Consider the following 12,774-nt stretch of genomic DNA (forward strand, 5'->3'; position numbering starts at 1 on the left):
AGATTTTCTTCCTTGGGTTTCCTAATCTTATTTAGTCTTATTTAGTCCGCTCTTCTTGTTTCTCTTCTGTTCATTAATTCATTTCATCCATTTAAGTTGTGTTTCTCCATGTGGGTATAGTGTCCTTGATGGTATTTTTTGACAGTTCTGCTGGGAAAGCTGAGTTATCTCTACACATTTTGGCAAATGATATTTTCACTGTGTTCTTAATGAAATATATTACACTGATTAAATTCTAAGAATAGCCATATTGGGATGGACTAAAGGTCAAGCACTGAGCGCTTTTGCATGACAGTCGCTCAGCTTCCAATCACTAGTAGCTTAGAAACATCCAGATCTAGGTTTAATTTCCACATCCTTATATATTTATATGCAATACACTGTGTTGTATGAGTTGAGTTGGGTTTGTTCAGCCTGGAGAAGAGAAGGTTGCGGGGTGACCTCATTGCAGCCTTTCAATACCTGAAGGGGACTTACTCCCAGGAGGGGAGTAAACTCTTTGAAAGGGCTGACAATAGCAGGACACGGGGAAATGGTTTTAAGTTGAAAGAGGGAAGATTTAGGTTGGATGTTAGGGGGAAGTTCTTTACTAGGAGAGTGGTTAGGCCCTGGAACAGGCTGCCCAGGGAGGTTGTGGATGCCCCGTCCTTGGAGGTGTTCAAGACCAGGTTGGACGGGGCCCTGGGCAACCTGATCTAGTAAAGGTGTATGTTTGGTGGCCCTGCCAGGCAGGGGGGTTGGAACTACATGATCCTTGAGGTCCCTTGCAACCCGGCTCATTCTGTGATTCTGTGTTAATGATCCTAATAGCTCTGAGAGCAATTGGTTTCAGCACACCTAAGCGAATGGACGATCTCCACAGGCCTTGGGCCCAGTGCGGCCGGCCCCATTCCTCACTACATGTCCCGTGAATCCCCGCGGCGCTCAGCCCGCACTGCCCGCTGGGGGCCGCGCCGTGCGCGGGGGCCGGCTCCAATGGCGGCAGGCGGAGGGGGCGGCTGACGGGAGCCGCTGCCCGTCGCGCCCATTCATCGCCGACGTCTTCCCCGGCTTTCTCTGTTCCCTCAGCCCCTCCGGGCTGTGTCCGCCTCCGCCGCCATGGAGGCTCTGATCCCGGTGATCAACAAGCTGCAAGATGTCTTCAACACGGTGGGGGCCGACATCATCCAGCTGCCGCAGATCGTGGTGGTGGGCACGCAGGTGAGGCGGGGCGGGACGAGGCGGCGGGTACGACCGGGCCGCACCGCCCCGGGTTAATGTCGGCTCGTCCCCTGCTCCTCTGGGGCCGCTGAGCCGCGGTCTCCGTTTCCAAGGGCACGGGGGGACGAGGGCGGCTGGGACGCCCTTAGCTGTGCCCGCGGCCCCCCCCGTTGGCGCTGGGAGTGCCCGTGCCACCGCCCTCCTTCCCCCGCCGGTTCTAACGGCCGCGGCGCTCCCCGGGGCAACCCCCCGGCCTACGGGCCGCTGAGCTGAAGGGATGGAGAGCGGAGGGACGGCACCTGCGGGTGTCGGCTGTGCTGAGGGGTCGCTGAGCTGTTGTGCCGCCTTTAGGACCTCTTTGTTGGCAGCCAAAGCGGCCTGTCTTGGCGTTAGTGTGTCCCAGCCTGGTAACGCTGAGGGGCTGAACGAGCAGCTCCAGACCCTTCTGATGTATCCAAACGGGGCTCCAGACCCTTCTGATATATCCAAACGGGACTTCAGATCCTTCTGGTGTATCCAAACGGGACTCCAAACCCTTCTGGAGGACCCAGCGTCCAAACGGGACACTGTTCCTCAGTATAACTTCCAGTCCAGAACGGTGGCGGTCATAGGAGAAGTGAAAATGAAACATTAAACACAACCAAAACTTGGCTTTAGTACATCACCTTCTTTCTTTTTATTTATTGAATATATGCCGTTACTTGACAATAGTAGGCTGACATCAAGAGAATTGTGCTAGATGCTCTGCAGCTGGGTATCGTTACATGGCTTTGAAGGCACCGACTGCAAGCTTATAGCTGAAGCATGGCATGGCTTTCCTCAAAGCCAGTCGTGGTGTGGTTGTAGGGTAGGCAGCTCTTCCTTTGCTTAACCACCATCAGTCAGCTGGTTCAGAGACTCTGTGTCAGCTGCCTTATAAAAGAGATCCACAACACTGGCGCTGAGGAGGAGACTTTGTACTGGTCAGTTATATCAGGTCCTTGGTTTCTGCTGATCGCAGGAGCCCTTTGCTGTGTAGAAACTTCCAATCTCATTATATTAACAATATAAACTGATTTTGTTGTTGTCAGTGCTGTTTTTATTTCCCTATCAGAAGGGTGTGAAGCAGAGGTGTGATGTTTTTATACTTGAAATTCATGGAAATATGCCTTTCAGCTTCATTCCAATGTGCTGAAGTCTTTTGTAACGACCTTATCTTAGTTAACTTAGTTAACTTAAAAGTACATGGAGTACATAGGACTATTTTCGCATACAGAGGCTACTTTGGAAGTCATGCCTCCTAGTTTATTGTATTGGCCTACAGTGTCAGAGGTGGATGTAGCTGCTTTGGCAGTAGAGGTTGAACCTTCCCGTCAATATTCTGTTCATTACATTATGTTGCAGTGTAACAGATGGCAGCAGAGGGGCAGGCTGACTAAGTGGTGTCTGATATGGAAGCACATGTGAAACAAATGTGGGGAACTGAATTCCTCCGCAGAAAAAATGGCACTCGTTGTCGTTCTTTGATGCTTGTTGAACCTTTATGGAGCCCAAACAGTGGATGTGAGAGCAGTGAGGCAGTGGGTGGTGCATTTCAGCTGCGGTGGCAGCGATGTGAAGGGCAAGCCATGTTCCACACATCCATGCACAACTGTCACATCATGAAATGAAGGCCGTCTCAGTCCGCTCATCCACACAGATCAGCAGATTACAAGCAGAGAATTGTGTGCAGACCTAAATATCAATTTCATTGCATTGGAAATGATGGTGGCAACGTTGGAATATCACAAATTTAGTGCTGGGTGGGTCCCATGAGTTCTCACACAGGATCAGAACGAACATCATATGCAGGTTTATCAGGTCCTGCTGAACCAATATGAGATGACTGTTTCCTGTATTGAATCATTATCAGTGACAGGACACGGTGTCAACACTAGGAACCGAAGTTCCAATGGCTGTCCATGGAGTGGTGATACAAACTTCTTCAATGGGAATTTAACAGGGTGCAGCCCTCAGTGGTTAAAGTGATGCACGTTGTCTTTTGGGATGGGAAAAGGGTAATCCTGGATTTCCTGAGACCTGAACAAACCATGAATTCTGACTCATAACAACACTGACTAAGCTGAAGCTTCAAACTTCCGCAGTCAGGCCAGGAAAGAAGACAGTGAAAATGAGTAGTCTGCCCTTCTGTATTAATACCCCTTTGGTGTTAAGACCTGTGAGTAAGGTATAGTGGTACTGTATCTTTTAGGAGACCAGCTTGAATGCCTTTATTTACCTCAGGAAAATATGTAGCAAATTGGATGGGAAACTGTAGCCAAATTTTGTTCTTTTGTTTAAGTCTCAGCTCCTGAAAAATATAATTGTCTTCATGGACGCAGTGATTCTGTAGTTATTTTCTGCAGTTATTTCATACTTAAGATTGTATTCGTTTAGTCCTTTCAATGTAGTTTATGGCAGCCCAGGTTTCTGGAGATGTCTCACATATGTCCTTAGGGCTGACGGTTTTGCTGCTGAGAATTGGCTTCCATGTGTTTTTGAAACCTGCCTTTTAACAGCGTTGTCCCTTAAGATATTTTTGGTTAAGTGCTGTGTGACTCCAAGCTTTCCCCCATAGTTGACTGTAAAAGTCATCTCTGTACCCTGGTATGGAATCTGCTAAGAAAACTGCCGATGATAGGACTTGCAGGGCACCCTTACACTGCCAACTATGTATTGCTATTTTAGGGTTTCGCTGTCCTTCCCAGTAGGTGTGCTGTTTTTCCTGATTCAGTGTTTCAGTTGCCACCTTACAGCTGTGTTGCTGAAATGTGAAGCAGTGTAGAGGCTGGGAATGCTACGCAAACCCTATTGTCCTTATGATGTCTTTGATATCGATACTTTGCTTTGTGGCAAGGGATATTGAGGTTGTATTGAGGTGCCTCAACCAAACACATTAATACTGAGCTAAAATGAGATGCAGGGAAGAAAACTGAGTTATGGCCTTTTATGTGTTAAGGAGGACACTCCTCACTAGGAGAGTGGTTAGGCCCTGGAACAGGCTGCCCAGGGAGGTTGTGGATGCCCTGTCCTTGGAGGTGTTCAAGACCAGGTTGGACGGGGCCCTGGGCAACCTGATCTAGTAAATGTGTATGTTTGGTGGCCCTGCCAGGCAGGGGGGTTGGAACTACATGATCCTTGAAGTCCCTTCCAACCCGGGTCATTCTGTGATTCTGTGAAGGAGGTGTAGGTATTATAATAGAAATACCTACATGACAGAAGAGAGCGTGACTTTTAGAGTAAACATCAACAGAATCAGTGCCTAGAGATTTGTGGAAGTGAATTCCCTATTTCTTTTTTCTCTTATTCTTTCTTTTTTTCTTTTTTTCCAGGTCTTTAATTCTTGGCATCTCTTTAGGGTTTCTACAAGTCACTGACCTAGATATGTACTAACTTTAGTGCTAGCTCTGTAACAAAGGAATTCTCCTAACACCAGCGTTATTTTAGAAAGGAAAAAGTTGCGCTTTGCGGTGTCGGTTATAATAGAGACTTCATGATGAAATTGCATGAATAAGCAGCTGCAATTCACAAAGATATTTATAAAAGACCTTTCAAGTGGACATTTGTGAAGGCTGAGCAATAGTAAATGCTATTTTGGGACTTCCGGTGTGCAAGTGTATCTTATAGCACTTAACATAGTTTGGTCTGTTGGATGCTGCCATCCAAACGAGCTGTTCCATAAGACTATGATTAACCCGTAGATGAGCATTACATTTTTATTTTGCATGCTTTCAATTTGTTACGTTTTTATTTTTGTGTTTTTATTTTATGCTGCGCAGAACTACAGTGCCCTTCCCTGCAGAGAAGGGACTTGGTTCATCCAGCAACACATCCTAATCCATGTTGGCAAACTCAAAGTTGTGCCAAGCAACTGGGTAGGCAATTTACAAACCCAAGCCAGGAATGGGCATCCTCCCTCCTCTTCATTTCTTTGAACAATCAGTATTTCTTGGGTTTTCAGTGCAATTGCCTTTAGATCCCTCTTACCTTTGTGATGGGATGGATGGATTTAGAGTATAACTTCAGTGCTGGCTCTGCTGCCTGGAGAGGACTTGTTTTGCTTGTGGGTTTTGCAAGCTTTTTTTTGTTGTTTTAATTTAATTTAATTTGTGAGTGTTTTTGTGTTTTGATATAATTCCCTGTATTTACTTACAGGCATAACTGTTTTCCCCTTTGCCATCCCTTCCTTCTGTCAGATCATGCCCTGACTGTTCTGGTGAGCGTTTCAAACAAGCAGCAAAATGAAGTTGACATTAATTAGGTGTTTTCTTATGCCAGGCATACCAGAAACTTTGCTGCTGAAGCGAAATAGTGCAGTAGTTTTGTGTGCCTGATGCCAGGGTTCTCTTCTTCTTGTGACTGGTAATATGGTATTGTAATTAAAATGGATGGATCCTAAATCTTGCCCTCAGGGGATAGCATAAGGAAGATATGTTTTCAGGAAAGCTAAGAGAAATTGCGGTGGAAGGAACAAGCCATGGCAAGTGTGTTTCATGATCTGGAGAGAAAACAGTTGTGTTGGTCTTGGAGAAGATTTCCTTGTGTGGTAGCCAGGAGGTTCACCGGCTTCCTCTCAATAAGTCAAAAAGTATCTCAGTTGCTTAGGGCTTCTCGCGTTTGAAAATACAACTTGGCTTTGTTTTGCTTCTCTTACTTGAAAAATAACAAGAATGGTATAAGTGAGAATATATAAGGCCAATCTTTCATGCTTTGAAATGTGGATCATTAAACATCACATTTCTGTGAAATAACTGGTACTGGTTGATTCTAATTAAATGAGGTATTTTTGACTCTAGTGAAGTATCAGAGGACCTTGAGAGTTGTTGTATTGGGAAAGAATACAAGAATACAGATCTTCTGTGTATTTGTTGGAGTGTGAATAGAGGATTCCTGAACAGGTTGGAGTGAGCTATGTAATGTCTGGCTTTCCTTGCAGCTCATATATGAGTCTCTTTTGTGAAGAGACTCCCCATGGATTCTGGTTTCTTCCTGACTGAGATACCCATATAGATGCTTTGAAAAGAAGGTAGCATTCCTGTGGACGATGCCTCAGTGAAAATGCATCAGCTGAGTAAGCCATATGCACATGCATTGCTAAGAGCATGATTTAGCCAGCAGGGCCATTCTCACCATTTCTTGTGTGACAGAAATTGCAGGATTTCCGCCATTTTGTCTCAGATGTCAAAGCAGACACGCTGCTTGTCTGAAGAAAATACTTCAGGAGCTGTGTCATGGAGAAGCAAAACCTCTCCTACTTCGCCATTCTGATCACTCTCAAGTGTTTCTGGTTATTATGCATTTCTGTTTTCTTGTACTGTCCTGTAGTATGTCTGTATTCTGTTGCAGGATTTCTTTGCATCTATTTATTTATTTATTTATTTATTTATTTATTTATTTATTTATTTTTGCTGTTTGATTAGATAATTGAACGTTTATCTGGTCCTCTTGGAAGGAATGGTGATAGAACAAGGGGAAATGCACTCAAGCTCAGGGTGGGTAGATTTAGGTCAGATGTAAGTAAGAAATCTTTACAGTGAGGGTAGTGAGTCACTGGAACAGGTTACCTAGCAATGTGGTTGATGCCCTGTCCCTGGGGACTTTCAAGGTGAGGCTGGATCAGGCCCTGGGCAACCTGATATAGCTGTGGTTCGTTGCAGGGGAGTTGGACTGGGTGGCCCTCAAGAGGTCCCTTCCAACTCTTAAGGATTCAGTGATTCTATAATGAAGAAAACTTATCACCATTTGAACCATTTTTTGTTGGAAATTCCCCAGGCCATCTTTCCCAAACATTATGAAGGCAATGGATTCTTATAAGATGACTTAAAATGTGCACGGCCAAGCCCATTATTGTTTTAATCACGCTTGAAATATGCAACAACCTATGACTCATCAGTGAGTCTCACGGTGGGTCTGTGAGTTGCCTCTTTGCAACTCCTAGGAGTTACTCCCTAGGAGCTGGCTGGCTTATCCCCTGAGCTGCTTGTTGAGGCCCTATAAGACACAAGGCAGTGAAGCTCAAAAGACTTGGCATGTCCTTAGGGACAGCCTCCTCTTAGCATGCTCTTAATGGTGACTGGTGATTTAGTGACAAATGGTACAAACAAGACTGAGGTACACGTTGTCTTCTTTGCCTTTATCTTCACCAACAGGGTATCGTAGGCCTTTCTGCCTGTGACTGGGACTCAAAGAGAAGAGGAAATATCAGTAGTGGGAGAGAGTTTTAGTCAGTGCTCTTTTGGACACGGAGGATACATCTTGGCACTCTGTGTATGGGGAGCAAGTCTTCCAAAACTAGGACCGCTAATTAGGTCACTGTGGACTTGGAAATAGAACAAGAAAGCTGCAGAGGGGAATGTTTGGGCTAAGTAGTATTTATACATTTTGGGTTGTTCGTAGCATTTCTTCCAAATTTTCAATGCAGAATCTTTCCCATTTGCCATGTCAGCAACCCTGAAGTGTTTCTGAGAATAAAGTCTTGCGAAGGAAGCTGGACAAAGTCATGTCGTATCTACCAATTCACAATTCCTGATAAGCGTGGCTAATAATACAGCTGGTTGCAAAGGAAGTTTTCCTCATAAGAATTAGTGTAGTGGATGGGAGCAAATGTGTGCTGATACTTAGAAGTGCACACAGGTGAAATAAGCAGGGACATGTAAATATGGAAGGTAGAACGAGGAGGTAGAGGCGGGGTTATAAGGATATTTAATGAGTAGAGATGATGATGATGTTGTTTGGAGTGGGTCACAGTTCTCACAGATCTCAGCTTTGTAATTTGAGAGAGAAGCGCCCCTCCATTTCACTGTTACTATCCTTCATCCTTGGTTCTTTGAGATTAGTCTGGAAAAGCTGTTGACAACAATGATAGTATAACTGTTTACATGGCAGCAAGAAACTGGTAAGATTGACATTGTACATACTGCATATTGAAGTCAAACATTTCTTAAGCCAAGTCCCTATGTGTGTCTTCCCTTCTTATGCTAGTATTCCTAGGGAAAATAGTTTTGCTGTCCATTGAACTTGATGAGACAGATGGTTAACAGAGCAGAGCATTAAACACTTATTTCCGAGCAGTTTATATGAAGTTCCTGTGGTCATTACAGCTTGCAGATATGTCAAATCAGGATCAGGTCAGAGTCCAGAGGAAAACCTGATTGGTTTGCCACAGAAGATTAGAATGTGTTGATGCTTTCCTGGAATTGGTATTTCAGCCTTTGCTTCAAATCATGACAGTAGCTCCAAGGAGATGATAAAATAAGCACGGTGCTGCTGCAAGTGTAACCCCTCAAATTCTCTGGTACTCTTACCCCGAAGTATTAGCTAGTCCCTGTCTACAATTGTATGTAAAGTTGTTTGAACTGAATTTGTGTTCTGAATAGACTCCGTATCCTTCACTTCTCCCCCCTGGCAGAGTAGGATCAGCTTTGTGTTTACTGCTCTTCTTGCTGTGCTTCCAGATAATTGTTGGTAATGGATGTATATGGGAGCCAGATTAAGGAGCGCATTATTAGATACTGCATCATGTTCCAAAAGCAGATTGCTTCAGTGAGGATACCAAATGCAATTATAAACAAATTTCCTGATGTGTGGAGTATTGTAATGTATCATCAAATGTATGACTTCACATTTGCCATTTATTAAACCACTGCAAGGGATTCAGATAATTCCTTTTACGTCTGAAAATAACTGTGCTGTGGGAGTGATGTAGGATATAGTGTTCTAGTTTCATGTGTAATTTAGTATAGAATCATAGAATGGTTTGTGTTGGAAGAGTCATTTGCAAATCATCTAGTTCCAGTCTACCTGTCATGCACAGTGACATCTCTAGATCATGTTGCTTAGGGCCGCAACCAGGCTGGCCATGGACACCTCCAGGGGTGCAGTATCTACAGCTACAGTCTGCTCTAGTACCTCACAGCCTTCATTATGATCAATTTCTACCTTACATGTAATATGGATATGTAATCTAAACCTACCTTATTTAAGCTTGAAACCGTAACCCTTTATCCCGTCACTACATAATCTTATAAAAAAGCTGCTCTTTGTCTTGTTTATAGGCTCCCCTCAAGTTCTGAAAGGCTGCATTGAGGTCTCCCCGGAGCTTCCCCTTGTCTGGGCTGAACGAGCCCAGCTACCTCAGCCTTTCTTCATAGGAGAGTTGCTCCAGCCTTACGCGCATCTTCATGGCCCTCCTCTGAATCCACTCCAGCAGCTCCACAACTTTCTTGTGCTGGGGGCCCAGGCCTGGATGCAGTACTGCAGATGGGGCTTCATGAGGGCAGAACAGAGGTGGACAATCCCCCCCATCTCCCTGCTGGCTACCCCTCTGTAGATACAGCCCAGGATGCAGTTGGCCTTCTCACTCGCACACTGCTGCCTCATATTCAGATTTTCATCTGGTGATACACCTAAGGCCTTTTCTTCAGGGTTGTTCTCAATTCTCCCAGACTATTTGTGGCAGGGATTGCCCTGACCCAACACCTTGCACTTGGCCTTGTTGAACCTCAGTAGGTTCACCTGGGCCTACTTTTCAAGTCTGTCTACGTGCCTGGGATCACATCTCTTCCTTTCAACTCACTGCCATGGAATTTGATGTAGATTTGGAAAAAATATAGACAATCAGTGTTGTTTAGCTATTCATCCATTAGAACAAACAGTGTTGATAAATAATTGTTTGGTAACAGCATTCATATTGTAGCAATTCCTAACTTACTACTGTGGTTGTCAGGGCAGGTTTTCTTATGGCGTGCCCATGTTGACTTATCAACTACAGAAAATGGGAAGAATTGGATATAGTTCTATTAAAAACAAAACAACACCCTCGGAATCTTAATGGTCAGATTTTTCAACTGCTATTTTGACATAACTGGGTCTATTGTTAATTGTTAGCTTTAATATGATAATAATCTTGAACCACTCGTACAACCCCCGTGTTCACATTTTGTTATTGGACCACGTAGCCCAATTTGATGTTTCATGCTGAATTCTACAGAATGCTTCTAATGTAGAAACTTAAAGAGAATTTAGCATTTCCCAACCTCTGAGCATCTCTCAGCTTCTTACAGATTGTTATTGTGTGGACAGATGTTTGCAGCCATTCAGTAGTAAATATGTGTGTGTATACATATACACACATGCAAAGGGGGAAAACAATATAAAACAATCCCTGTTTATATATAATTAGATTATAAAACATCATTTGTACTAACAGAGCCAATGTAATATGGTATCTATAAATAATAATAAAAAGCTAAAAGATGTACAGGATTATCTTGGCTTGATGGACTCAATTGTACATAGTTGCTGTTTTCTGTTTGATGCTCCTGCTTTTATTAATGTTGGACTGCAGAGTAAAGTGTTATTGCAGGATGTTAGAAAATGACATAGAGGAGAATACAGAATTTCCTTCTGAGCATTATACAGGAAAATATCTTTATTTTCCGAAAGCATTTCTGGAAAGATGAATATTTAGGGTAGAAAATGCTAAAGGGGATGTTATTTTGTTCCTGAAACCTATCTTATGTTTACTTGTTTAATTTAGCTTTAAAAACTAGAAGATGCATCTATCACCATGCCTTTTAAATGTCAAAGTCAAGTTGAGAAATCTACTTTTTTATAGCAGATTTGTCCTTTGTCGCCTGTGTGGTGTGATATCACTGTTAGATACAGCAAGTCTGTCAAATGCTCCATGTGACTCTGTATAGCGAAGGATAGCAGAACACTGTGTAAGGGAGTGATGAAAACAAGCTAAAACTGTTACATTGGTAGCATTTTGTTGTTCAAGAAGGTCATGTAACTGTGTTCCAATTTTCAGAGCAGTGGAAAGAGTTCTGTGTTGGAAAGCCTTGTGGGGAGGGATCTGCTCCCACGAGGTACCGGAGTTGTGACCCGAAGACCCCTTATTCTGCAGCTGGTGTATGTTTCCCCAGAGGATGGTCGGAAAACAGCTGGAGATGAAAATGGTAAGTGCGATCCAAGAGTGTGTTTGTCCTTGCAGGAGATAGGCTTTTAATCTTCTGGTGTATTTTACTGAAAAATCAGTTGTTGTAATCTTAAAACACTTTGAAAAATAAGTTTTCCTTGGAAGAAAAGAGTGCCATCGTCACAGCTGTGATGTCCATAATGCAAAAGTTAAGACATCAAAAGCTTTTGGGTATTCAGAATATCTTTAATGTTTTAAGCATTCCTGTTTGTTCTTAGCAAATGCCTTTGGGAAAAGCAGGCCAAAGAAAGCATTTCATTTGCGATAATGATTGTCTAAAGAGTCAAGAACATTATTTCCATGTGTGTGCCTTTCTCCCCCTTCTCTTTTGCGTTTAAGTAAGAACTTTCCTTGAGGTGATGAGTATGTATCTTTTTAGAAGGAGGTGAAGAAACGGATAAGCTCTGGGCAAAGTGGTAGGAGAATCAAAACCAAGACCAGAGAGGTTGTGGAGTCTGTATCTATGGAGGTACTCAAGAGCTGTCTGGATGCCTACATGTGTGACCTATTATAGACAACCTGCATTGGCAGTGGAGTTGGACTCAGTGGTCTATTGAAGACCCTTCCAACCCCTGTGATTCCAAAAAACAGTTACTAATGTTGGGCAATTTAAAGGCTGAAGCTTCCATTTTTAATATTGCTGCAAACAGAAAACACAATTCTGACTCATAACAATTAAGTGCTTTTAGCATGCAGGATTCTGTGTACAGTCTAGGCAGTGCTTGATTGTGAAAGGATCATGGGATAATTCATAATGGAGGTGATCTCAGGGAGGTCTCAAGTCCAGCATCCTACTTGAAATAGGGCCAGCTCTGAGCTCAAGACCAGATTGCTCAGGTCTTAATCCTTTTGGGCCTTGAAATCCATCAAAGGTAGGGAATGCACAGGCTCCCTTGCCTACATTTTGAGAATGACACATTGGATTTCTTTCTATGTGGCTTCATGCTAATTGCTTTACACAGTACATGAGACCTGGTACTTTTAGAAAAACTTTGATTCTGGGTTGTTGCATCAAACAGGATTTTGTTCTTCTCTTTGACTTTACAGGCGTACAAGATAATTTTGTAATGAAGGAAATACCAAGTCAAAGCAAAGGTTTTCTGCTGTAGGTTGCATTTGATCCAGGGATTTGAATTTTAAATTAGAAATGGGATCATTACGTTACTGTGGTAGGTTGTTGGGCTGAATTAATATTTATAAGGCCCATTTAGACTCTTAGAGAAGAAGATCAATATCTAAGATGTAATTTCTTCTGGATGTTCCTGTGAGAGAAACGTGGGCATGTTTGTTAAAGAACAGACAAACTTATGTAACTTTGACCAGCTGCATTTGTCTTGCCTCTCTTCTGCCTCAAAAATTCAGGCGAATCAGTGATTTTGTCACTGTTGTGGTTTAGCTGATGTAAAGATTATCTTGTTTCATCTGAGAACATGGGATCGAGTTGCTTGGGAAGAAGACAGATGGCAGCCTGTTATCCTGACTCTTCTGTCTGAAATTGTAATAAGTCATGATACTATTGCAGATGTTATAATAGATGTTATACCTTTATTATGACTTGCATGTCGAGGTACAGCTTG

At 43.3% G+C, this 12,774-nt stretch overlaps 1 protein-coding gene across 4 annotated transcripts in view; it reads left to right on the top strand.

Annotated features, from left to right (window-relative positions):
- Window positions 1-968: 968 nt before the first annotated feature.
- The window catches only part of DNM1L (dynamin 1 like), a 35,159-nt gene continuing 23,353 nt past the window's right edge, over window positions 969-12,774 (top strand). For all 4 annotated transcript variants that reach the window (XM_015866337.3, XM_015866355.3, XM_015866348.3 and 1 more), the window contains exons 1-2: window positions 969-1,200; window positions 11,030-11,177. In XM_015866337.3, coding sequence (XP_015721823.1) covers window positions 1,099-1,200; window positions 11,030-11,177 — 250 coding nt within the window. In that variant the 5' untranslated portion in view covers window positions 969-1,098. The remainder of the gene's footprint in view (window positions 1,201-11,029; window positions 11,178-12,774) is intronic.

The sequence above is a fragment of the Coturnix japonica genome, chromosome 1, assembly GCF_054131305.1.
Source record: "Coturnix japonica strain WE chromosome 1, WE-NBRP24, whole genome shotgun sequence".
In the NCBI taxonomy this organism is placed as follows: Eukaryota; Metazoa; Chordata; class Aves; order Galliformes; family Phasianidae; genus Coturnix; species Coturnix japonica.